Here is a 24,075-nt window from a genome sequence, read left to right as displayed (position 1 = left end):
AGCAACAGGACTCGAAGAGCCTTGCCCTGCTCACAGCCTTGCCCTGCAAAGCATTCCTGCTGCTGCACCAGTGTCCTAATGCCTTCCCCAGCATGAGAAGCCTGGACCTGACCAAGCCCATGGCATCGTATCGGCGGCTGAGGCAATGAGCAAAGGGGAAGCGGTGCCAAAGCAAAGGCTCAGGCTGGATTTCAAGGGCTGCATCACAGGTTCAGTAATCCCGCTCTGTCTGCTGGCTGGGCTCTAATCTCTTGTGGCAGCACCTGGCTCTGGCTCCCACTAGGGACGGGCTCCATCTGCACAGCGCTGATAAGGGCAGGGGGGGTCTGTGCATCGCCTGCTTGTGTGGAGCCCGCTCTGAACGTGCTGCAAGGGGCTGAATCCCAAGGGCAAAAAAGGGTCTGGGGACTTGTGCTGGTGTCACGGTGTTTTCTGGGTCACAAAGGCAGGAAGCGAGCAGCCACGCTGCTGGAAGGCACGTGTGCATCCTGCTGCGCTGGCCTCTGCACCCTATGTGCCTGCTTATCCCTTCTGTCTGCAGGAGCAATGAGGCAGCCTGAGCAGGGACTGCAACTCCTTCCCATACAGCACCCGGCACGAGGAAGGGCTGAGCTGGCTTCTTGCTGAGGAGCTCGAGAGGAGGTGGGACCCCTTCACACACAGCTCCTCAGCTCCTGCTCTGGGCAGGACCAAAGGTGCCAAAAGAAAGGGCCTGGGTGCCCTTGCCAAGAGGTCTCTGACCCATGCCACACCACCACCACACAGCACCAAGGCAGGAGACGGGCAGCATACCTGCTCAGAGGCTGCTGGTACCCACCAGACCTGCTCACTGCCTGCAGAAGCAGTGCTCTGATGTCAAAACCATTCCCTGCTCAACTGGAAGAGATGCAAGGACTTCTTACAGAGAGGGAAGAATGGGGGAGATGCAGTCACTGTGAGGGTTTTAAATGCCTGTATTTTCTTCACTCTCTACCCAAAGGTATCCCACAGCCAGAGCTGCCTTGCAACTGAACCATGCAGAGTCTCTATCCCCAGTTCCATCACGCAGCCCCTGCCTTTCCTCTTCCCTGGTCTCTACCTTCAGAGTCTCTGGTCTCACTGCGGAAAATGGCTGCTCTTACACCAATGCAGACTTCCAAATAACAAATCACTTCCCGTGCCTTGGGGAGCAAGATGCTCCCAGCCCCATGGCTGTGCGACCTGCTGGCTGGGAAGCCTGGTCTGCTCTGCATGGACCTGTGTGGCAGCTTTGCCTTAGCCCCTGCATGGCAGAGGCAGAAGGATGCAGACCCGGCCCATGCAGCCATCCTTGGGGCAGGCAGCCAGCCCGGGCACTCATTCAGTTTTGTTTCTTCCAGGCCTAGCTACTGGAAAGCATTGTCAGTGAGGAACAGCAGGCTTTGCTGAGTGAAAAGCTTCCTATGGTTGCAAAGGTGTGGAAAGCAATCACTCCGCTACACAGGCTCCTTGCTGTCTCATGAGTTGGGCCATGAATGACAGCTCTGCATCTTCCCTTTTGTGTTCTTTGGAAGCCGTGTGCTCCTTCCAGCAAGGAGCCTGCTCTGCGCGCTGTAGGCATCTGTCTGCTGCTCCAAAGCCCCTTATCGAGAGCCACACGTGCCACCCTGCATACGAGGAGCAAAGTCAGCCGAGGCGTCTTGCAAACTGGGATGTGCAAACTGTTGTGATCAGCACAGAAACAGCAACAGGAGGGCCACAATCTCTCCCCAGAGCCTTTCCAGCAAGGCAACACCCAGCAGGCTGGCCAGCACGCCGTCACCCCAACAACCAAAGAGCCCCAGGACCAGCAGCAAGATGCCAACGTGAACCCTGGCCCCAAAGCCAGGTTTTGCTATGGGTATCCTACCTAGAAGGTGTGGGGAAAGGTCCAGCTCACACCTAAGAGGTCAGCCGGGCACTTCCAGTCGCTAGTGCCAGGGTGCTGGCATCTAAGGTCAGTGCTGCTGGCTGGGGAGGTAGAACAAGAGCCCCTGCAACAGCCCCTGATGTTTGCTTCGACATTTCTTGGCTTATGTGGGCTTGTGTCCAGTAATGGGCATGATCCTCACCCTTGAGACAGCAAAACCTTACAGCAGTGTAGGGGTTTCCTTTCCCAACCGAGGGATTCCTCTGGAGCCGGAGCTCATTTGGACCTCCCTGCCTTACAGACATCAAGTGCTGCGTCTGCAGGTGATAACCTGGATCCTTTCTCGTCAGATGAGAAGGATGTGGCAGTCCTGAAAACACAATAAAGCAGCTGCAGAGATTAAGAGCAGTCAAAGATGGCACCTAAGGTCTGCCTAAGACCATCAGGGAAGGTCAGGAAAACAGAGCTGGAGATTCACCTCGGGATGCTCAGAAGCCGCAGTCGCACTGTCTGCCTTACAGGAACTTCCCTTTCTGTATTCAGAGGAACCTGACACTCTCCGTGCTGCAAACAAAACCTCCTGCAGGTTTCTGCCTTCCAAGTGGCACAGGCAGCATTCAGAGAGCATCTCCAGAGAGCCCACAGCAGCAAAGCCTCAGGCAGGCAGGCAGCGAAGCGCGGAGCAGAGGCCACCAGGCACGGGCTGCAAACCCAGAGGGAAGGGAAAAGCAAAAGCACTGGGAAAAATCCATCACATAAAAGGATAAATCCATACGCCCGGATTCTATTCTCCCATCATCCTCATCCCTGCCCCCAGCACTGAAGGCAGATAAACCCATATGCCCAAGTTCTGCTCTCCAAGCATCCTTGCCTCTGCCCACACGGTTTAGGGCAGGTTGGCGTATCTTAATAGGACCGAGGAGAAGTCAAGACACAAGAGGTCATTTCTGCAAGGCATCGGCTTTGCTCTAATTCCATGCACCAGCCTGAGCCCTGTGTCCATGCTCCTGTCTGCTGAGCGGAGATCCCACAATAGCCCCAGGCCATGTACCAGAGGCTGATGGCTTTTGTGCCCTGCAGAGATCCCAGACCAGAATGCAAGGGGGAGCCCAAGCATCTTGGGAGCATGCAGGAAATGAAGGATCTGCTCTCATTCCAGCAGCAAGGGGCTGTTAGAGCTGGAAGGGAACTCGGCACAACTGGTAAAGAAGTCCCAAAGCAAAAGGAAGGAAGGAAACTTGTCAGTTTGAAAGCACTGAAGAGGGGCAGGCTTTCAGACCAGCCCCTGCATCAGGCTCAGTCCTCCTCCTTTATATAACCACGAGTGACTACCTCTGGAAAGCCCATTTTGAGCACTGAACAGGAGAGGTAGCTCTGGACTGTGCAGCTCAGGGTTAGCTCCATCCCTGCCGACCACATTCAGACACAGACATTGTGCAGCCCTTTGGCTCCTTCCTTCCCCCCTCCCTGGTCCCCTTGCCTGGCTGCTGGACCTGGAATGGGTTCAGGTCTGTGAGGGGGGGATACCAGAAACAGCTTAATCGGTGCTCAGCAAGGGCTTGGGAGCTGCCCCTGTGCAGCAGACTGATCCTTCTGATAAGGTGTTACAGCCTCCACCTCTGTGGAAGCTCCCAACTGCTGCTAAGGAGTTCTCTAAGTAGCAGCACTAAGATCTTGTCCTGCCATTCGCAGACCATCACTTCCCCGATGCAGCGCAGTGCTGGGTCCAGCAGCGGTGAGTGGAGAGAGGAACAGGGTCCAGGCAGGGACCTGGAGCCCAGGACAGAGTTCCTTCCACACAGAGCCAAAGCAGGGCAAGAATTAAGAGAGCTCCTGCCAGCTGGGACCGTGCGCATCCAGGGGAAAGCTGTCACTCTGCTTTGATGTGAGCAGGAGCCTCTGCTCTCTGCAGATCCTGAAAAAGAAAAGCTATTTTTACCTTACCAGAAAACACACAGACTGCGACTGAAGACAATACAGCAGCGCTCTTGCTCAGGCACTCCACCATAACAAGGATTACAGCTGCTGGGAGAGATGCAGCAGCATTGTAACTGCTTGCTGTCTCCTGCTTCCCTAATGCTCTTCCTCCCCTCGGACCATGACATCCTATGACTATAGGGATGCTGGGGAGGGACTCTTCATTAGACTGTAGTGATAGGACAAGGGGTGATGGGTTCAAACTTAAGCAGGGGAAGTTTAGATTGGATCTAAGGAGGAAATTCTTCACTGTTAGGGTGGTGAGGCACTGGAATGGGTTGACCACGGAGGTTGTGAATGCTCCATCCCTGGCAGTGCCCAAGGCCAGGTTGGACGAGGCCTTGGGTGAGATGGTTTAGTGTGAGGTGTCCCTGCCCACGGCAGGGGGTTGGAACTGGATGATCTTAAGGTCCTTTCCAACCCTGACTATTCTATGATTCTATGATTCTATGACCCGTATGGACACCAGGCAGTCAGGAGAGCTCTAGCAGGTGCCAGTGCAAGGGGAAAAGCAGAGACGTGCTCTGACCTGCCCGGTGCAGGCCATGGACTGGGGCACACCTCACACACCAGCTTCCAGCCTGCCCTGGGCAATGGGCACTCAGGAGATGCCCTGGAGTCCAGCCCTTGCCACCGGGGTCTGCACCAGTGCCTCATGCAAAACCTGCCTTTGCTTTCCTAGTGATGCTTATAACCTGCTCCTTACTTCTGCAGTCTGCTCTGAGTCACTGTCCCTACCTCTGCTCCTGCAGCGCTCATCCACACGCACTCAGAGCTGCATGCTGTGAGCATCGCCGTGCCATGGCTGCAAGAGATGCACTGCGGCCAGGCTGGCCTGGCCAGTGCTTGGGGTGCAGCCTCCAGAAGCCATGCAGGGATGAAAGCACTGCCAGGGAAGCACCTATAGCACAGGCCTGGCTGTACAGCTCTGCCTGGGGAGCATGGGCTCCTTGGAGAGCAAAGGGATGTCATCCCGTGAGCCCGTCCAGAGCTTCGCTGGGTGAAACAGCAACGATGGGAACATGAGAATCAGCATTTACCATTACAGCAGCGCAAAGAACCCGCACTTGGGGGCACCTCAGCAAAGCACTGGTGAGAAGGATGAGGCAGGTACAGCACCAGGGGGGGTGTAGCCTCAATGCCAGGCTCTGCCACTGCCTCCCAGCATCACCTTAGGCAAGCTCCCAGCAACCTCAGAAGGGCAGCAAGCCCTTCCTGCCGTTTCTGATCCATTTAGCTGCAATCTTTTGGGCACAAGGGCCGTTTTCTCTGGAGCAGCCTGCAGTCCATGTTACCGGCCAGGACAACTCCTGTGTGCAGACCAAGACCCTGAGAACTGACCTGATTCCTCTCCCCCCCCCCTCCCAAGTCCCTCACCGTGCCCAAGTACTCACCCTCAGGTAATGCAGGCATGGCATCGCTGCAGGAGGGTCAGCCTAGCCTGGGCACTGCGATGAGCCTCGCACACCGAACGCTGCAGCCAAACCGAGTGCAAGCAGCCCGAGCGGAGGGGTTTTATCAGCAGCAGGACTCTGCCCTATCACCCTTCACACGCGCCCGCTGGCCCCGTGGGGGGGTCCTGTCTGGAGTCTGGAGATTACACATCCCACGGCAGGGGCTTGGGGGCTGCCCACGGGTGCTGAGGGAGGCTCATGCCTGAAGCACGCTTCATAAACATGCCCATGAGCTGTAAACAAGGAGCCCATAAGGTGAGCCCTGCTCCTCGAACAGCGCAGGGGAAGGGGAGCCTGCAGCCACACGAACCAATGCAAACCACAGGGGAGCAGCTCCGAGGGCAGAGCCACGTCGTGGTTTGTGCCGCACGAAGCAGGCTGGGCCAGAAGACCCCGCGGTGGTCACCGGTCTCTGCAGAGCTTGGCTCGGGCATAGTCCCAAATGAAGGACACGGAGATGGAACAGAAGTAGCGAATGAGGTCTAAGTGACAGCCAGCTCCAGGTCCTCTGTAGGGCCCGGAGCCCACTGCAATACAATGAACGCGCCCCTTTCCCCCCTTCTACCTGCACAGCAGACTCCTGCTCCAGCATCCCTTCAGGAGATCCTTGCTTGCAGCAAGAAGGCAAGGGGTCCACAGTGGCTGGTGCATGCCCTCTCTGAAAGACACGCAAGGCAGTCACACCAGTTGTCCCCAGGAACAGACCTGCTGGAGACCGCTCCCGTCCCACCCGCTCCTGTGCTGGGGGTGACACCGTGCGGGGCAGAGAACCCTTGGATGCGGACACGGGACCGGGGACACCCTGGCAATGGGAGCACTGGGGGTGCCGGGAGCATGGCTTGGTTCCTATTGCCAGCTACCATCCACCCGGCCCCTTTGGGACTGCGGGTGCAGGAAGGACAAGGAACTTCATCCCAGTAAGGTGATCGCACTGGGAAAGGGCTGGGCAGCATAAACACAGCTTGTGGCACTCCAGAGGGAGGGAAAACAGCTCTGCCAGCTGCGTGTCCCTAGGGAATTCCTACAGAGCAGCGTCCCACTGGAAGGCTCCCCATGAGCGGCACAGGAGGGGACACGATGCTTGGGATTCCCTCACAGCCTGGCTGAGGAGGGAGGAGGAAGCAGCTGTGGTTACTGCAGGCACCACCATGGCACACAGGCTGTTTTGGCACATGCCTCCAGGCCACGTGGTGGGCAGCGATACCCCCAGGTCCCTCAAGTCTCCGTTGCCCCTAAGGCAGAGCCTTTCTGCAGCCGTAAGGAATGAGAAGTGCCTGACTTCAGGAGCGTCTTTGCCACTCTGGTTGCTGTCCCTTGTTGATGAGATCCATCTGAACCCTTCCCTCGAGCAGGGCTTTACTGGTGCTTTGTCACCTTTGTCTTGCCTGTTAGGCCCAACAGGACCACCTCGGACACAGCTTGCGGCTCTGGAGAACCCAACCGTATGGGAACAGCGCTGTCTGAGAAATCAGAGCCTGGCAGACACCAATACAGCTCCAATGAACAAATAGCTCTCAATCTCTCCGTGAAAACACCTCAGATGGTCTCAGGCAGGTCCTCAACACTTACCTGTTTCCAGACCCTGAACTGATACGGGTTGGGTTGCTCACTCCCTAAGATCTTACACCGTGTCCTCTCCTTAGTGACATCCATACGGACATCCCCTTAAAGGCCTCCAAGACTGTGCAGATCAACGTGTTGCAGCCACAAAAGCTAACACAGAGTTAAACCGGCGCTCTGCAGAGGGAACTGATTCACAACAGACACCATAGGAATGCTCTCTAAGAAACAGCAGCTGAGATTTACAGCAAATGACGGCTGTCAGCTCCCACGAAGGCCCTTGTGCTCCCCTGTGGGCTTCAGGGCACTTTGCAAGCCAGGGTTCCGGTATTAAGTGCTGTTCCCTGGATGCTCTATTATCTGATACCCACAGGAAGAGCCATTTCTCCCCCTGCTGTCCTGAGAGGGCTCCTGGGATGAGACTCGGCGTCCCTTGGTGCATCCCAGGTTTACACCTGAGATGAAGACATTGAATCCCAGCAGCAACTGCAGGCAAAGTCAATGGGGAGGAGAGAAGCTGTCAGGGATTTCAAAGGAAGAGGTCTCTAAAGGAAACTCCTCCTCCAGCTACAGAGGTTTGGTTGTTCAGGATACACAGCTTGCCTCTGACCTTTGGAGCAGCTCAACTGCCCTATGATGTAGCTGTGGAGGAATGCAAGGCTCCTTCCTCTGCGTTGTTATCTTCCATGTAACTGGAGAAGTGATCTCCCACTTTGCTGGCTTCTGCTGGCCTATCCTCAGCTGTTCTTTTCCTTTCATTTAAGGGAATGGGCAGTGTATGCGGCAGAGAACCTCAAACACGTTAACTCGGAGAAGAGTAACTTTAACAGCGGGCTTCGATGTATTTTGCTCAGGGAATGATGTGCAGTTTGAGCTATGATGCCAGGATGCGCACGGGGCTGATGCCACTGAAGGAGAGCAGCTCCATTGGGCACTCGCTGCACCCTGAAGGCTATGTGATGGCTTCACATCACTCCAGCATGCCCCCTTTCTGCTTAGAGAGGACAAATCTCTCCCTGTGTTCCTGTCTCGAGATCTCCTGAGGCCCCAGGGGGGCTGCCAGGCTTCCCGGTTCTGCTCACCAAGCTGTTCCCTTCGGAATGTGAGCGCAGGTTTCAAGCTGTGTCAGCAACAGAACGGAATAATTGAAACCCTTGGCGATCGTGCCACTGCTGCCCAGCCATGGGTAACAGAAGGTGCTCAGAGAAACAGCGCTGCTGGGGCTGGCAGGCTGCTTCCTCCTGCTCGGAGAGAGCAGCAGTGATGCGGGCATAAATAACCGAGAGCGATGCTCCGCAGTGCTCAGACACTGCTGCTCCTCTGAGCCCGGCTTTCCAGTGCCACTCCTGGCACAGGGCTCCATCACTCCACAGGCAGCCCACTGGAGCTGCCGGTGCCTCACCTCTCAGATGGCAAATCCCGCAGCTTCCAAAGAGCTGGAATCATCGGCCACGGGCAACACAGGAAGCATGCGAAAGGTCCGCACGGACGCCTGCTCTTCGGCTTTCTATAGCGGAGGAGCAGTGCCAGGCTCTGTGGTGGGAGGGGAACAAAGGTTTGCCATGCACAGAGCTCCCAGCCTTCGCTTTCTCTCCCCAAATCGGGACCTTTAGGAAGCCCTTTGCCCCTCCCTGCACACACACTGGGCACACCGCTTCATAGCACAAGCCTCTCTGGTGTCTTATACATGAGTCTTTAGGGGTTTGCTCATCACTTGGGTAAGCCATGCAATGCAATTGAAGTTTCAGCACACTGATTTGTCTTGTTTATGCTCATTCAGGCACAAAACCTCAGGAAGTCACATTCACAGGGTGAAGACATGAAAGAGTTGCAGAACTCCCAAAGGAAAGGGATATTCGTGGCCCATCGTTCATGCTACGGCCTAGTCCTGAGTTATCCTGGCTGCAAAGAAGATACCTGCCGAGGTGGTGTTCAGCAATCCAGCAGACATCTCACCCACAGGATTAGCATGCACTGGTTTTCCTCCCTGTTAGAGATCTGAGAGCAAAAAACATCACGTAACTCAGCCTGGATCTGAACAATCCCAGTTCTGGGAACTCAGGCTTTGGCTTTATGCCCACAGTATGGGCCAAGGGCAAATCACTTCTTAATTACTGCTTCTGATGCAGATTTCTGCTTTCACTCAGGTACATACCGATCTGCAAGACGTAATAAGACCCTTATCAGGCTGCAGCTAATGCACCCCGGCTATTGATCCTATTGGATCCACTGGTCCTGCTGTAATCACAAGACTACAGCTGTACTAAGGTGCGTGAGTGTTCTGTCTATTTGGGGATCTCAGGATGGAGAGATACCCAGCACTTGGCTGCAGTGCGTGCCTGGAGGCAGTGCAGACTGACCGCCTGCGAGAGCAGATGAAAGCACAGTCCCCACTGGCAGGATGCACTGCTCCTCTTGGAAAGGAATCCTGCTCTGCTGCTGAGCATCGAGCAGGAGAGCCAGGAACTCAGATCTCACCCCACGCTTTCATTGTACCTTTATTCTCAGCAGTCACCTGGCCCCTGAGGTCTGCAGCCGACCTGGATGCTGTGATCTGCACCAAGATCTTCTTGCTTAGGTGTGTTAGCACGGGTAGTTGGAGAAGAACTTAGGAAACATTTGTGTAAACCTCTGTCTGAATGTGTTCATCTTCTGGGCTTAAACCAGCAAGAAAAGGCTTCATCTTCCAGGTATGCAACCCTGCACCTGCCAGGTCCCCAGAGCTCCGCGTGGAGCTCGGAGAGGAGAGGAGGCAGGCTCTGGTTTAGTATTCACAGCAAGAAATGAGCTGCACGCCTGTGATTTGATGTTTTCCTGGGGCTCAGTATCAATAACAGGTTTGCAGCTAGAAGGAAACGAATCCCAATCACTGCTCACACCACACTTGGCTGGGATTCGTTCCGCTTTTCCCTCTGGACCGAGCTGGTGCACAGCTTGGCAGGATAAACAGGATGAGGAGCATCACCAAGGAACTTGGTGGAATTCTAAGCCCAGCTATTTGTAAGCAACACCAGTGGCAGTGCAGCAGCTCAGCAGGGATCTGTGCGCACAGGGTCAAGCAAAACCAAAGGAAAACAAGTCATGGGAAGTCTCCACACTGCATCTCTCGCATTGCTCTGAGGTGGTGGCAGGGAAAAGAGTTTCAAGGAGGGGAAATTGGGCCCTGAGCAGCAATAAGGGCTGGATGCTGCTTGTGGAAGAGAGAGCCCCAAGGACAGGCCCTCCACAGCAACAGACACAGAAAATAAAGGCTGCAGATGTTGTTTTGGCCCCTACAATGGGGACAGGATCCCCATTTCCCATGACATTCCTTCCAGCGCTCTGGTGATGTTTTACTACTTAGCAGAAGCATGTGCCGTGCGCGGGGTTGCTTTTGCCCAGAGGCAATTAATACTGGTACAGAATGAAGCCCAACTTAATGAGACTTTTGAGAGGGATGAAGGTGGAAAAACGTTGGGCTTTTACTGTAATTGAAACCCTTTATATGGAACTATCCGAGCTCAAGGCCATGTTTTAAACCACCACAGGAGGCTGCAAATGAAAGCAGCAGAGAAATGCCCATGCTCATCCCCATACAGCTCCTGACTGCACACCTTGCAGTGTCAGCGCTGTCTCAGTGGGCAAGGCACCAGCCTCTCAATCCTGCTGTCCTTGCTCTTCCTGAAGAGCTTAATCCGAGCCTTCTGAACTGAAAGTCAATGCCCTGAGGTCTGGAGTGCAACCGCACGTCCCTGCTCCTTCCCAGAGCCCAATTCTGTGCAGGCATCTAAGAGCTTGGCAGCCTGCACCTTTGTTCATCCCCCTGCTGAGCAAGCAAAGGAGCCAAATGCTTTCTTGGATGCGTATCCATCCATGTTCTGATGACTCCAGGCAGCTTTTCCCCACGGTTAGCTTTTCCAGGTACCATTGATTCACTTACTGAGCATCCTTGGCCTTCCTGGACAACCTGATCAGAGCATTACAGCAAGAACAAGAGCCCAGGCCTGTGCATCCTGCTCACAGCACAACAGCCTGCACCCTTCTCCACTTCCTGCGATGCTCTGAAGCTGCTCGGCTGCAGAAAAGCCACTTGAAACCCAGGAGCTCCATTTAAGGGTAATTAATGAATGATTCACAAAAGACGTGCACATCGCTGCGTGCCCACAGCCCTGCTCGCACCCATCAGCAGTTGGGATGATTTCGTCGCTTCTCCGAAGGTCTGATTCAATTACATAAGATGCCTCTGGATGAGAGAAGCAGAGGCCCAGAAATACTCATCCACTACTTTGGGAAGTGAGAAATTCTGCAGAGTAGGAGTCAGGGTAGAGCTCCACTGACCCAGCAGAGCTAACGGGAGCCTCACTGTTGTTCTGGAGTGGAAGGAGATCGACTCCTTTATGTCCCTGTGTATAAGAAACTAATCCGTTTTCACTGCCTCCTGCTCTTCACAGCCTGAGGAATCCTCCTCTGGGGAATGGGATCTGAGCTCTGCAATGGGGTGCAATGTCCCAGCAGGACAAAGCTGCCAGTGGTCAGCATCACTCCAGCACAGGCACAGGCACCAACTATGCAATGTGGCAGCCATGAACCAGCCCTGATGTATTGGCAGCACCTTCACAATGCTTTTTGGGATACCGTAAGACACGTAAATCAAGCTGTAAATGAAGACAGGAGGGTGGTGAGGGAGGACATCACTCACTCTCACGTTTCAATCCGCTCCCGAGCCAGTAGGGCAGCACAGACTGAACATATTCAGCTGCCCCATTTTGCCCAGAGGAGCTGTGGATGCCCCATCACTGGAAGAGTTGAAAGTCAGGTTGGACGGGGCTTAGAGCAACCCCATCGAGTGAAAGATGCCCCAGCAATCCCTGGGTGATCGTTAAAGGCTCCTTCCAACCCCAACCATTCTGTGATTCCATGGTTCTGTGATTTTAGAGACAGGGAACTAAAGCCCAGGTGGAAGGGAGAGGAAGCAAAAATAGGACCAGTGAATAATGGTTCCTGGATCAGCTTACCCTGAGCTAAAAGCTGGAAAACTTGTGCATGTCAGCAGTGGATGACAGCTCTTGCTCTCAGTCCAGCATCCAGTTCTGCATTGCAGAGCAGGACCAGGCAGAGTTTAGGGAATAGGCACTGGCAAGTCAGCACCCAGGCAGCAGCGGAGAACCCCCATGTGCTCCTATGAATCCATGCTACAGAACAATGAGGTTTTGTGCTCCCACAGGTCTCCTGCAGCCTGGCAGAGAAATCAGCTCCGAGTTACTCCAGGGCAAATGCAGGAGGAGAAAATGGAATGGATTAGGATCGCTTCCATGGTCTTTGCTCCACTCCTGTTAGCAGCAGTCCTCCTGCCTGCCTTCCTGCGCCTCTGATGTGCACCCCAACGCCTCTGTCCTGCAGGCACAGGCCAGAGCTGCGAGCACTTCAACACAGTCAGCTTTTCACAGGGCTTAAAGCTCTGTGCTCACCCCTGGAAATCCACTGCACCCAGCATGTGCAGGGCACAGCAGAGGCACCGGAGGCAGCCATCCTAACAGCGTCAGGCACCTACAGAGTCAATGCTTGAAGCGGGGCTTGCTGTCTCGGCTCCCTTGAGAAGCAGTGGAGAGAAACAAGCATTTCTAAGGGTACAATTCAGCTGACCTACTTCCACATGCGGTGCAGCATGGGAAGGACTCCCTCCTTCTCTTCCAGACTAGAGCGAGCTGAGGTGAGCAGTTCAGATGCAGAGGTCTGCATCACAGCAGCCCTAAACTGGGGCAGACCACCCTGTTACAGAGCAGGAGACCCACTGGACGCACTCATGTCCGTCATGGCATGGATGGGGTGCAGCCCTGCTCTGTCCCAGCACACCCAGCAGCACAATCCCATCCCAGAAGCATCCAAATCCTCTCCGCTGGCGCTGCCATGGCAACGCCAGAGCGAGGATGCGCCAGCCTTTGATGTGCTGATCCGTTCAAAGCATGCAAAATGCCATTCCGGAGCTGGGGAGCGGCGGAGGAGCACCTGACTGCCCTGGAAGATCTCTCCAAGGAGCAAGGATTAATGCGTGCTGGCAGGCATCGCTACCGTCTCCTGCCATAGCAAGTCATTACCAGCATACTGCTGTTCCCGAGCTCCGGTTCACCCACTTAGTGGAGTTTAATATTTAACATCAGACAAGTTGCTGTTTCAAGGGGTAATTTGGGTTATTAATAAAAAATCCCCCCCCAAAACCTCCCACTGATTCAAAAATAAGGATGCTGTTACTCCAAGTTACCAGTGCCAGCATCAAGTACCGGGAGCTGAGCCCCACCAGAGCGCTGGCCATAGGGCAGTGAATGGGGAATGGGGAAGGCCACAGAAAAGCCAGCAGAGCCAAGTGAAACACAGCATCAAAAAGCATGACTTTAAAGCAGAGCGGATGGGTGAAAGATGCCCAAATATCTGCAATTTCCCCAAAGTGCCTCGACGTTTCAGGTGGGTACCAAGTGATGTTGTCCGTGCCTCAGTGAGCTGCTGCCTGGCCTTAGACAACTCCTCTGGCACATCCGAGAGGCATAGCTCACCATTGGCAAGGGATGAGCTCACAAGTTCTGAGAAGGAGTTTTGCTGATGCAGGACTGATGGGCAGCAGATACCTTATACTTCTGTCCTGTGATACTGCAGCTCCTCTTACTGCAACCTCAGCTCCACAGCCATCTGACAGCAGGGCTTGAGAGGAAACGTCTCCCCAGTGCTCACAGGAAGGGGTGAGCTCGTGGACCAGCCTCTTGCTCTTTAACAGGAGCGCGTTGTTCCGCATCAGTGCGGTGGCACGTCCGTGCTATGCATGCTCCACTGAGCAATCTGTGCTGGACCAAACCTCCTGTCACTGCGAGCTGAGATGATGCTGCCAGGAAAAGAGCTGAAGAATGGAAAAGCTTCGGAAATTACAGCCTGCAGGCATCTCCTCCAGCTGAAACAGCCCCGTGCCAAAGAGAGTGGCCCACAGATAAAACTTCTGTTTCAGCATTACAGATGGGAAGCAGCATCGTAACACTCCCCACTGCAGTGAAAGCAAGTCCCCCAACAAGAGCCAAGTAGGTAAGTTTTCCCTTTCTGAGAGCTCTCTAGCACAGCACCAGCCCACACGGTGCTCCCCATGCCCACTGCCAGCTTGTGAACGTTCATCCGCCACAGGATGACTGGAGAGGGAAAAGGAAGGAAGGAAAGGAAGAAAAGGAGCCCCAACACCCCAAGCCAAGAGAAACTCCACGCAGAGATCCACAAGTCAAGGACACCGGCTTGTTGAAGTTAGCATCTTATTTAAGAACATACCATTTACTCCTATAAGCAAATCCATGGAAAAACATTGCAGTCCAATATTATTGCTTCAAATAGCAGAGTAAGAGCCTAGCAAAGGTGTGCATGATTACAGCACACAAGGAAAGCTCACACTTCGGTCATCAACAGAGTACATATGAGCCCCGGGTAAACCAAAGGCATCCCCCTTTTACTCTCTCCCCTCCCATTTAGATGAACGGGAGAAAGAGCTTGGTTGGCATCTCATCCCTGCCTAAAGCTCTGACAGATGTTATCCAGCAGAGGCAAGGTACAGCCCAAAGCAGCCCTTTCTCTGCTCCATCACTAAGGCTTGTGTGACACTTGCAAGCAGAGGGACAACTTCAGAAGGGTAAGAATTTGCCTTGTGTTGGGATGTTTTCACAGGTTTGATATGTTGCTGTTAAGGTTTTGCCTCTCCCAGCCAACTCATATGAGGTCTTAAAGAGGCTGGTGGGTTCTGAGTGCTTCCACATGCTGATAACACCAGCTTAACTTTGGGTTTAAATGATTATAGAGGACAATGAGGTGAAACGGGCTCTATGGCTCTAAGGGCAAAGCCATTCATGTTCAATGTCCGTCCAAAGCATCTCTTTCTTCACAGTCAGAGAGCCCAGGATAGACCCTCCTGCAGCCCAGCCAAGGCACAGTCTAGGAAGCAGCACGACAGCCTCACCTCAAGAACCTCACCACCAGAAGGCTGCAGACAAGAGGAGCTTGATGAGGTGTGCCTTCAGCTTTGCACAAGAGATTCCAAGGTCTCTGAGTGCCATTCACAACAGCTAACCTGCAAACGACAGCTGAAACGCTGGGTTATGGAAGAAGCTGGCCTGTGCTCCTCAGCTAACGTGAGCAGTGATGCATGCCATGCTAGGACACAGCTCTCGGGCCTGAAAGGCAGTGCCTGCAGCTGGGGCCAGAGGAAGGAAATCAAGCTGAGAAGACAGAGTCCAACAGCAGCGTGTCTGGAGATGGGAGGGTCAAATGCTTTGAAAGCCTAGAACAGCATGTCCCAAAACCCTCGCCCAAGGCAAGGCTCCGAGCCCCTGCGTGTGGGACCACAGGCTGGGTCAGTCCATCGGAGCAGGCAGCTCAGTCCCTGAGAGGTGCCAGCACAGACACAACCCTCTTCTCTTCCCCAATATGTGCCTTAAACAGATGACAGGCCCTCAGAGGACATCCCATCAGTGCATTAGGATGCCAGGCATCTGCGCTGCCTCGAGGTGCATGAAAGCACCAGATGCCATGGGGGCAGCATTGGAACAAGACCTAGATGGAGCAGTCAGCGCCTTGGCTGCCCATGGTTGGCATCAGATACCAGTGCAGTGCTCATGGGATACCCAAGCCAAGGGGCAGCATCTTCCCTGCGCTCAGGGATGCTCTGTGCAAGCCGGGAATGACACTGTTAAAGCTGACGTGTCCTCAGCTCACCCCACACCTGCCTGTCTCACCCACCAAAGCAGCACATTCTCATTGCATTTATCTTACTCTTTGCTTTGTGCTGCAATCAGCAACTCCTGGGAGAAACACAGTGCTCCCCATTCCAGGCATGGCATCCTGACAGCACTAAATGGACTCTGAGTGCTCTATGCATTTCCTGCTGAGTATCTGGAAGTTTTCTGGACAAATGACAACGTACAAAGGTGGAAATAGTTACCATTCCTTTGCAGAGACCATCACATCAGTTAAAAACCTAACACAGTTTATACCCTGCAAAGGGTTTCTGCGCTGTTCCCTGCATTCCCCACTTAAAAGGTCCAACGTACGCACACGAATGCACCCTACAAGCCCTAAAAAGCGCTGTCACAACAGCACAGTGAAGAACCAGAGCCTTGCTGCAGTACTTTGTGCTTAACCAGGAGCCTTCCCAGCGACCTGGGCACACACACACAAACACTATATATATCTATATAGAAACCTCATCTGTTTCCTAAATGCTCTCCTGCTGCTGCGTTCCCCCCCTCCGCCTCCCGAGGCGCTCCGGTGGATACCTGCCGCTTTGTTCCTGCCGTAGCTTTACTCACTGAGGCCGCAAGGTTTCGAAGCCATCGGTTTCACACAGAGCCCTACATCTGCAGCCCCTGCTCGGCTTCACCCAGCCGGCAAGATGTGGTTCGCCCAGGGGAAGGGAGCTTGGGGTTTGCTGCTGTTTGCAGGGTGGTGGCTCCAAACACGGCATAGCTCGGCTGAAAGGGAAACGTGGGGACGGCTCTGCCCTGCTGAGCAGTGCTCTGGTAGAGGGAAGGTGCCAGGAGCTGCACCAGGAGGCTGCCCCCAGCTCATCTTGGGTCTGTCCAACCCGAGGCTAACGTTTTCAGCAGCTACCCTCATGGCATCTTGCGAGCAGGAGGTGGGGACCGCTCGGGAGATATAAGTAGGGCAGGGAACCCAGAAATCTCTGCAATCCTTGACCCATCCCTTCCCTCACGCCCCCGGTGATGCTGCACCTTTGCGGACCGGCGCGGAGAGGGTACGTTTCTGAAGAACCTTGACACACTTCAGACAATTAAAACAAATTAGCATAATTCAGACTAAACTTCTAATTTTAGCCCTCTGTGAAGCTGCTTTCCTTTGAGCTCGGATCGGGCTTGCTGCACCTCAGCTGCAGCACCCTGCAGGCAGCTCCTACCCCAGCCCCACAGGCTGTCACACACAGGACTTCCACAAAGGGCGCTGCTTCTCCTCCTGAAGGTCTTGCTCTATAGGGCTTGCTGCCTGGGCACAGCAAGAGTCCCCACTGCCAAGGGACCAGGCTAAAGAGCTTGCTCCCGAAGCAGATTCCTGAGTGCTACAAGGCTCCAAACGTGGCTCCCGTCATTTCCCGTACACCGTCAAGCGATGGGCTCACCGGGCTCATCGGGATGCTATTAGTACCTGAATAATTAAAGAGCCTGCAGAGCAGCAGTGCAGAATGGCACCAGCCTCCCCCCGGTGCCTCCTCCTGCACCAGCAGCAGCAGCAGCAGCAGCAGCAGGGGCTGCTCTGACCTGACATCCCTCCCATCCAGATGCTGTATTCTGCTCATGCTCCAGCCGCTCCCCCTCCCAGCACAGCGCTGCGTTTCCCTCCTGCCTGGAAATGTCAGGGAAGGACACGGGCACAGCCTCCAAAATGCCTCGCTCCCTGAGCGCTGTACAAGCTGTTCCTCACTTACAAGTGACGTTAGTGCTTGTGGACAACTGCTGACCGGGAAAGGGATGCACTTCCCAAGTCAAACGTGGTGCGTTATGTATTAGGTCGCATTAGAGACGAAGCTCTCGTGGCACCGCATCCTGCGAAGGGAGGCAGGGTTGAGGTAGATGAGTTCTTCCCAGTCCTAACTATGAATCTCTGACAGAGAGGAACTGCTACCATATACATGTTCTGATTTTTCCAGTGGGGCCGTTTGAGAGAGGTCCTGGTCTGTGCCCATTGCAACAAACCAAACTGCTCAGCCAGAAACTCCTGCAACCTCCCCACCGGGAAGGACCTTTGAGCAGGGTAACCTCTGCATTGCCATTTTCCTTCCTGCAGACAAAGATGCCATTAACGCGAGCACTGCGAAGAGCACAGATGCTCCCGCTTCAACGGGTGCATGCTGCATTGCAACCTAATAGAATCATGCTAGAGGGTGATTGTGAGCAGCAGCGAGATAATGGGACAGAGTTTAGTCGAAGGTAAGTTTGAGACAGCCTCTTCTTCCTGCTGATTCAGTACCAGACAGAGAGAGATGGAGCGGAAACCTTAGTGGGTTGTGAGAAAAAAAGCCTCAGACGGCAGAGCAGTACAGCACAGCGTGATGCTGGCTCCCATCCTGACAGCATTCCCATCGGAACAGCACTCCAGCGGCAGGTCAGGCAGCCTCAGAGGAAGCATCGTCACACACAGCCCCTGTGCTTCCCGACCCAGCCGAAAGCAAGAGCTAAATATTTATTGAGCTCCTATGAATCAGAGGTCTGAGTCTCTTTACAGCGCAGGCAGCTGATGTAATGCTCCCCACGTCCTCATGGGACTTGCTTCCCAACAACCTTGGCAGAGCTGGGAGGGTCACGGCTACCTTGGAGTCACACAAAGCCGTTCCATGGGGCGCGCTGGGCAGAGGTGGGGTGCGAGTCCTCCGTCTCTCTGTGCACCGCATGGCCTCTGGTGGAGCTCGTGCTTCACCCCAGTTTGATAGCAGCTATGTGGAGAAAACGCCTTCCCAGCTGCACGCCGTGGACACTTGCAGCAGGGAAGCTGCTGCTCTGGACCCAGCACGCACGCAGCCCACAGGAAGGTTTAACCAGAAAACCCCTTCAATCCAAAAACCCCATTGAAAGCCCACACAGCAGGCAGATAGCTAACAACTGAGCCTAGTCCTAGTCACACGGTGCAATTTTCTGCCTATGCTGGCCCTCCAGTTAAGACCTAGGGGCTTCCTTGAGTCCCAAAGTCTTTGGCTTTCCTGATATCCCACGCCCCTTCTCCCTGTCACTGCAGAGCAGCATCACGTTCCGGGTACCAATTCCTTTGCAGAGCCCCGGAGTCCAGACACGCCAAGCAAAGAGGTGCTGGAGCATCCGGTGTCCTCATGAAGGTGCCTCCCTCGATGACGTGCTGCACCACGAGCTGGTCGGCTCCTCGGGGAAGGTGTCTGCACAGTCACTGCTCTTGCAACACAAGGGGATGCAGGAGGAGTTCGGGCCGATGGGGCTGACAAAACTTGCACTGGGGGACAGCAGAAGTTACAGGCACAGGAAGGGACAAAGCAGCTCTGAGACTGTGCAGTGGCATGGTCCTGTATTGTGCTGACGAGCTCCAGCCTGCAGGTTAGATACCCAGCAGCCAGTGAAGCCCTGGGTGGATGAAGGCCACGTCACATCCTCAGCACATACAGCCGCTGAATGCAGAAATACGGGTACCCCAATCCAGTAATGGTACCAGGCCTGACATCCAGGGAAGGAAAGCACAATGGTGCTCAGGAGTCGGGTTATCCTGGGGATGCTCTGCAGCCCAGGGCTGCTGAAACCCTTCCCTCTCCTCCTGTCCATCACTCCCTTCTCTGCAGCCCCACTACATCCAGTGCAAGCTGACGGCTCCTGCTGTGTGGCAGCCCTTGGAAAGGATGGCAGCAAGCAGAGGGAATAGCCCCAGTGGCTCCTTGGCCACGCTCCAGCAGCGATTTCTCACCCCAGTTTCTCTTGTGCTGATTGCATAATTCCGACAGAGGTGCCTGGATTTTCCACTTCAGAGATCCCAAGCTTGGACTTCAGTCCCACCCTGACACAGCAAACAGCAGGCGAGCGAGCTCTTCTGCTTGTCACACAACAAGCACAAGCGTGGTCACCCTATGTGACTGTTCCATTGTCCTGCTATGGAATCATCTGTGGTCCCTCCTCTGCCTGGCTGAGCTTGTGGCTGTTGGTCCAAATGCGACTTGACTGGTTCCAGCTCCCACATTCCCTTTGCTTCCTGAGCACGCACATCTTCCTTCATGCGAAAAGCATCCTTCACATCACCTCAGGCTCCTCAGAGCTGCCCATCCGGGATCCAAAGCACACGCTGCAGCTTGGAGTCTCTTCCCACAGCCCATGTCAGCTGCCTATCCTCACATGTGTTCCTTACCCATGCTTGGATCACATTGAATCCTCTGTGCTTCCTTCGCCCTTTCCCACCATGTCATTCCAGCTGGTGGAAGAGCTTTCTCCACCACAGCTCCTGCCAAAGAGAAGCATCTCTCTCTCTCATTCCCACCTATCCCAAGCCCTCTTGCACACATTCCCTGTCTCCCTGTTCCCTCTCCTGCTGGGGTGCAGTTCAGTGCAGATCAATGTGCGCTACAAGATTCCTTGCTGCAGCGTCCAGAAGCAGTGCTGCACCAAGCACGGTGCCAGCCTGTACCGTGGGGGGTCCCAAACCCCACACTGGTCTGGGTGCTCTTTATAGGGAATGGAAAATTAGGGTGGCTGGAAAAAGGCAAGGAGCCTTATTCAGGGAGTTTCTTATCAGGAATCATTTTCTTTTACCATTCCAGACTGCACTGGGTGAGATGCTCACAAATCCATAGAGAAAGACTTGCCTTGGACACTTGCAAAAGAAACTAGAGAGAAGTGGGCAGAGCAAAGCAGTTTGCTCCTCATTAACCCCCACAAAAAGAAGAAGAAAAGTGGTAAGTTCAGGCAGCTTTGTCTTCTACTCTGTTCTATTCTATCCTATCAGATGCCCAGGCAAAACCTACATCCTCGCAGTACACTGAGAGCATCACATCTTTCACGCTGTTAATTTATCATTTAAACATTGATAGCATTATCATAGGAATTTCCTTCTGAGCTTTTGATGAGGCTGTTATTTAACCCAGCAGCCACGGTTATGCTGCACAGACTGCACTCGTATGAGCACTCGAGGAGCTCTTTGGACATTATTGGCATTGCTGCTGTTACTGAAGTGCTGTTTCTCCTATTTACCACATAGCAGGCTCGTCACAGATGGGTTAGAGGTTCCAGCCTCCTGCTCCATGAATTCCACATGCCAGCAGAGGGGGATCTGCCTCTTTGTACTCCTCAGATGAAGGTCTCTGCCCCTCTTCAGCCTTCACTGGCTGTTTGGCTGAATTTGGTACCACAAGAAGTATATTTCAATAGGAAGAAAGATTGCCATGAAGGTCTTAACTTGCTTTTTGTCAGTAGTCTCAGTCTAAGCTGGTCAGGTTGCACCCCAGGCACCACGACCTGTCCTGGGGTACTTTGGTACAGCTGCACTCTGCTTGTAGATGCAAACAAAGGGAAGCCAAGTACCGAGGGCCCCATGTGGGGGTTAGACATTTAGAGCCCTTTGGAACAAGCGCTGATGCTTCCAGAATTCCTGGAAAAGGATTTGGTCCACTTTCTACCTTTAGTAAATAACCACAGCAATCCCCGGGCAGCTCAAAAAGGACTCGGTGACGGTGTGCTCACATAACAAGTCACAGCCCTGCCTCACAAACTGCATCCAAGCATCACACTCACAGTGTTTCGTGCTGCTCCCCGCTCGCCCTGCAGAAGGCAGGACCTTTAAGTGCTCTGGGTGCCTTCCAAGTGAGGGCTTCCTGCCTCCTGAGGCAGCCTGACCACAGCACACCGGCTGTGAAAGGAAGGAAGCGCTCCTGACCATCGCTGCCTCCCAGAACTGCAAATAAGGGCCAGAGAGCTGCAGCCAAAGCAGCTCTTGCTACCGCCTGTCACCTCGTGCCTGGCACTGCAGCCACAGCAGAGGCTCCCCATGCAGCCCAGCAGCTGTACTGGAGTGGTTCTGGTCCCCTGGGAACTGGCCACTGAAGTGAAACGCAGTGATTTCAAGCTAGGCTACTGCGGCAGGAAGAGCAAGGAGCCAACCTAGATGATGCTTGGCAAATTCCCTCCTGGCAGTGAACTTGTATTGTTCTACTGACACCCTGCTTTGTTCTGGGGCTGCTCTCCCTAACCCCTGGCTATAGAGCACCCCGAAAATCTACCGGCATCTTATGCTGGACCTCATAAATCCTCCCAGTTCAGCACAGCACTAAATGTGGGAACAGATGGAGCTATTGAAAGCTTGCTCCCTGGTGTCATCCTTAGACGGAGGCAACCTCCAGCCACGCTGCAGAGCCCATGGACACGTCTTTAGGACATATCTGGCTGTTTAAAGGGCAGCTCGGCCCAAAACACAAGTGCGGCTGCACTTGTCACAGGGTGAGTGACAAGATCCCACCCCTTAAATCCTTGTGCAGCCCCTCTCAAACGAAACACTGGCTCTGACCATCTGAATTACAGAGGTTAGGGGCAGGGAATACTGGAGGTGATAAACCTGGGCTGTCCGTGTGCTGAGGGACAAATGAGAGGCACACAGCATGGAAATGGACAGTACAAGGTCAATCATTACATGCACTTGATACAGAAGCCAGGAAAGTGTCGTGGAAACTAAGAAGCAATAAATACAATAATGGTCCAAGGAGAAGGGTTTGGGGCAACACAGCATTAAATAACAGCACCCACTGCCTCCAGGTACCACAGGACACAGGGTTCTTGCAGGATTCCACCGTGCAGTTCATGGGAGCAAAAGAGCCTGGGAACACTGACAGGTACAAAGCTCTCATGCCCCAAGACATAACATCAGCTTGCATGCACTGAGAAGAAACTTGTTCTGGGGCAATCATCTCCTTCCTCTGGCCACCTCCAGTGCGTGCTGCGATGCCAGCCCTTCCTTGGCTGTAACCCATACATGAAACCCATAGGTTACATCCCTGCTAACACCTTGCGCTGCAGCGGTGCACGGTGGGCTCAGTCATAAACCAAGACACTGACACGCTGCAGTGTCCAAACACAGAGCAAATCAACAGCCTCTGCCCAAAAGAGCCTGTATTTGTGTATGGAGCGAGAGAGACGACAACAACAGGGTGGAGGAGCCCGAGGACCCAGGGACAAGACTGTGGTCTCAGGCCATTGCCAGTGCCAGAGCCTATTGCATCGCCATGACGTGGGTCCCATGCAGGGCATTAACAGGCTAACAGGGGTTAAACCCCCCCCCCCCAACCGCTGCAGCAAAGCAGAATGAGAAACTACAACACCTTGGGCCGGCCTCCAGACTGGCCCCAAGGAGACTTCTACAGTAAAGCACTACCACCGGAGCCACTCAGCTTTGGGGATAGGGAGAGATGGCAGGACCCAACAGCAAACTGTCCAGGTTTGGTGGTTCTTCACCGCAGACCCCCTCCACAGCCCTTTGGCAACACAAGAGATGGTCAACTTCATGTAACAGGGGCCCTACAGGGACAAGCCTTGCAGTTCCCATTGGAGAAGGCAGCATTCGATGTGAGTGGGGCACCCGAGAGACCCCACACTCAACTTCCTATCTGTCTGCAGGCTTCACATGCCTCCTGAGCGTGTCCGCTGATGTCCCCCTGCAGACACACACCCCTTCTTGCTTGCCCTGGCATTAAGAGAAGCAAACATCCTCACACCCAGCTTTGGCCCCAAGAGGAGCAGGAGGTAACCAGGGGCTCTGCCCACCCTGCCCTGGTTCACCACTTGCAAAGGGAGAGCTGAAGATCAGCTCCTCAGTGCACCAGAGCCCTGCAGTGATTCCTGTAAGGAGACCTTGCTCCATGCTCCCCATCCCAGAGAGGATCCTGCTAAAGCTGGGTCATCGCTGTAAAGGGTACCAGACACCTCTGGGTGCATTGAGTGATGCTTCTCCAGCTCCCTTGCCTGCACCACAGCGTGTCCTGGCAGCTTGGGTCTCCCATAAGGAGCTGGTGAGAAGGTGCCCTCTCCGGTACCTTCCACATGAAGTCCCCCAAACCATCAACAGGACACCCGGACACTGTGCTTTGGGGTGCGAGGGGAGAAGGGAAGTGGAGGGCTCTCCCGAAGAACCGTGGGGAGAGCATTCACCAGAAACAAGGATGAACCAGATCCAGGAATTCCAGAGCCCAGGACCAGCCCCAGCAGCCTGACCCAGCACTTGCCCACTTGCACTGTGTCAGGAAGCTGAGCACTGCCTGTCCCCAGCATCTCAGCACGACTCTTCCCAGGACCCAGATATTGAGATGCTCCAAGCAGCAGAGCTCTGCTGTGAGGCTCCTGCTCACAGGGGGGGGGGACATGGGAGTCTCCAAGTCTTTTGCTATAGGCAGAGAAGCCCAACTAAGACATCCCTGTACCGGTGCCTCCCCTCATGGATATCCTTGCTTACCCTTGGTGTCACCTCCCTCCTCATGCATCTCTGTACTGGTGCATAGCACATACAGCCTTGGGCCTTGCTGTCCGGAGAACATTCAGGTCAAGAGGTGTTTAAGGGGTAGCAAGGCTCCCTCGGCAACAAACCTGCTCCTGGTGGCAAGAAACCACTGGCACCGACTTGCCAGAGAGGAACAGACCCAAGGCTCCAGCGTGTTGGTGTCAGCAGAGGGGAAAGCCCCTCTCCCTGCTCCTGCCCCCCTGCTCGAGCTGCTGCCAGCCCGGA

At 54.3% G+C, this 24,075-nt stretch overlaps 1 protein-coding gene and 1 long non-coding RNA gene across 6 annotated transcripts in view; one reads left to right on the top strand and one right to left on the bottom strand.

Annotated features, from left to right (window-relative positions):
- The window catches only part of ANK1 (ankyrin 1), a 52,774-nt gene that overhangs the window by 27,258 nt on the left and 1,441 nt on the right, over positions 1-24,075 (bottom strand). The window contains exon 1 of one of the 5 annotated variants that reach the window (XM_061472445.1): positions 5,239-5,399. The exons of the other annotated variants lie outside the window; for them this stretch is intronic. Coding sequence (XP_061328429.1) covers positions 5,239-5,262 — 24 coding nt within the window. The 5' untranslated portion in view covers positions 5,263-5,399. Of the gene's footprint in view, positions 1-5,238; positions 5,400-24,075 lie in introns of those variants that run through there. 5 annotated transcript variants of the gene reach the window in all.
- On the top strand, positions 1,640-4,558 carry LOC133279104 (uncharacterized). The gene is made up of 2 exons (XR_009746776.1): positions 1,640-1,846; positions 4,314-4,558. It is a non-coding gene; the product is annotated as an uncharacterized LOC133279104 (long non-coding RNA).

The sequence above is a fragment of the Pezoporus flaviventris genome, unplaced genomic scaffold (assembly GCF_033815535.1).
Source record: "Pezoporus flaviventris isolate CSIRO_AGI_PZ_B2104156 unplaced genomic scaffold, CSIRO_AGI_Pfla_v1 ptg000071l, whole genome shotgun sequence".
NCBI lineage: Eukaryota > Metazoa > Chordata > Aves > Psittaciformes > Psittacidae > Pezoporus > Pezoporus flaviventris.
Note: the sequence above shows the minus strand (reverse complement) of the source record. Positions and strands in the feature narration are given on the sequence as shown.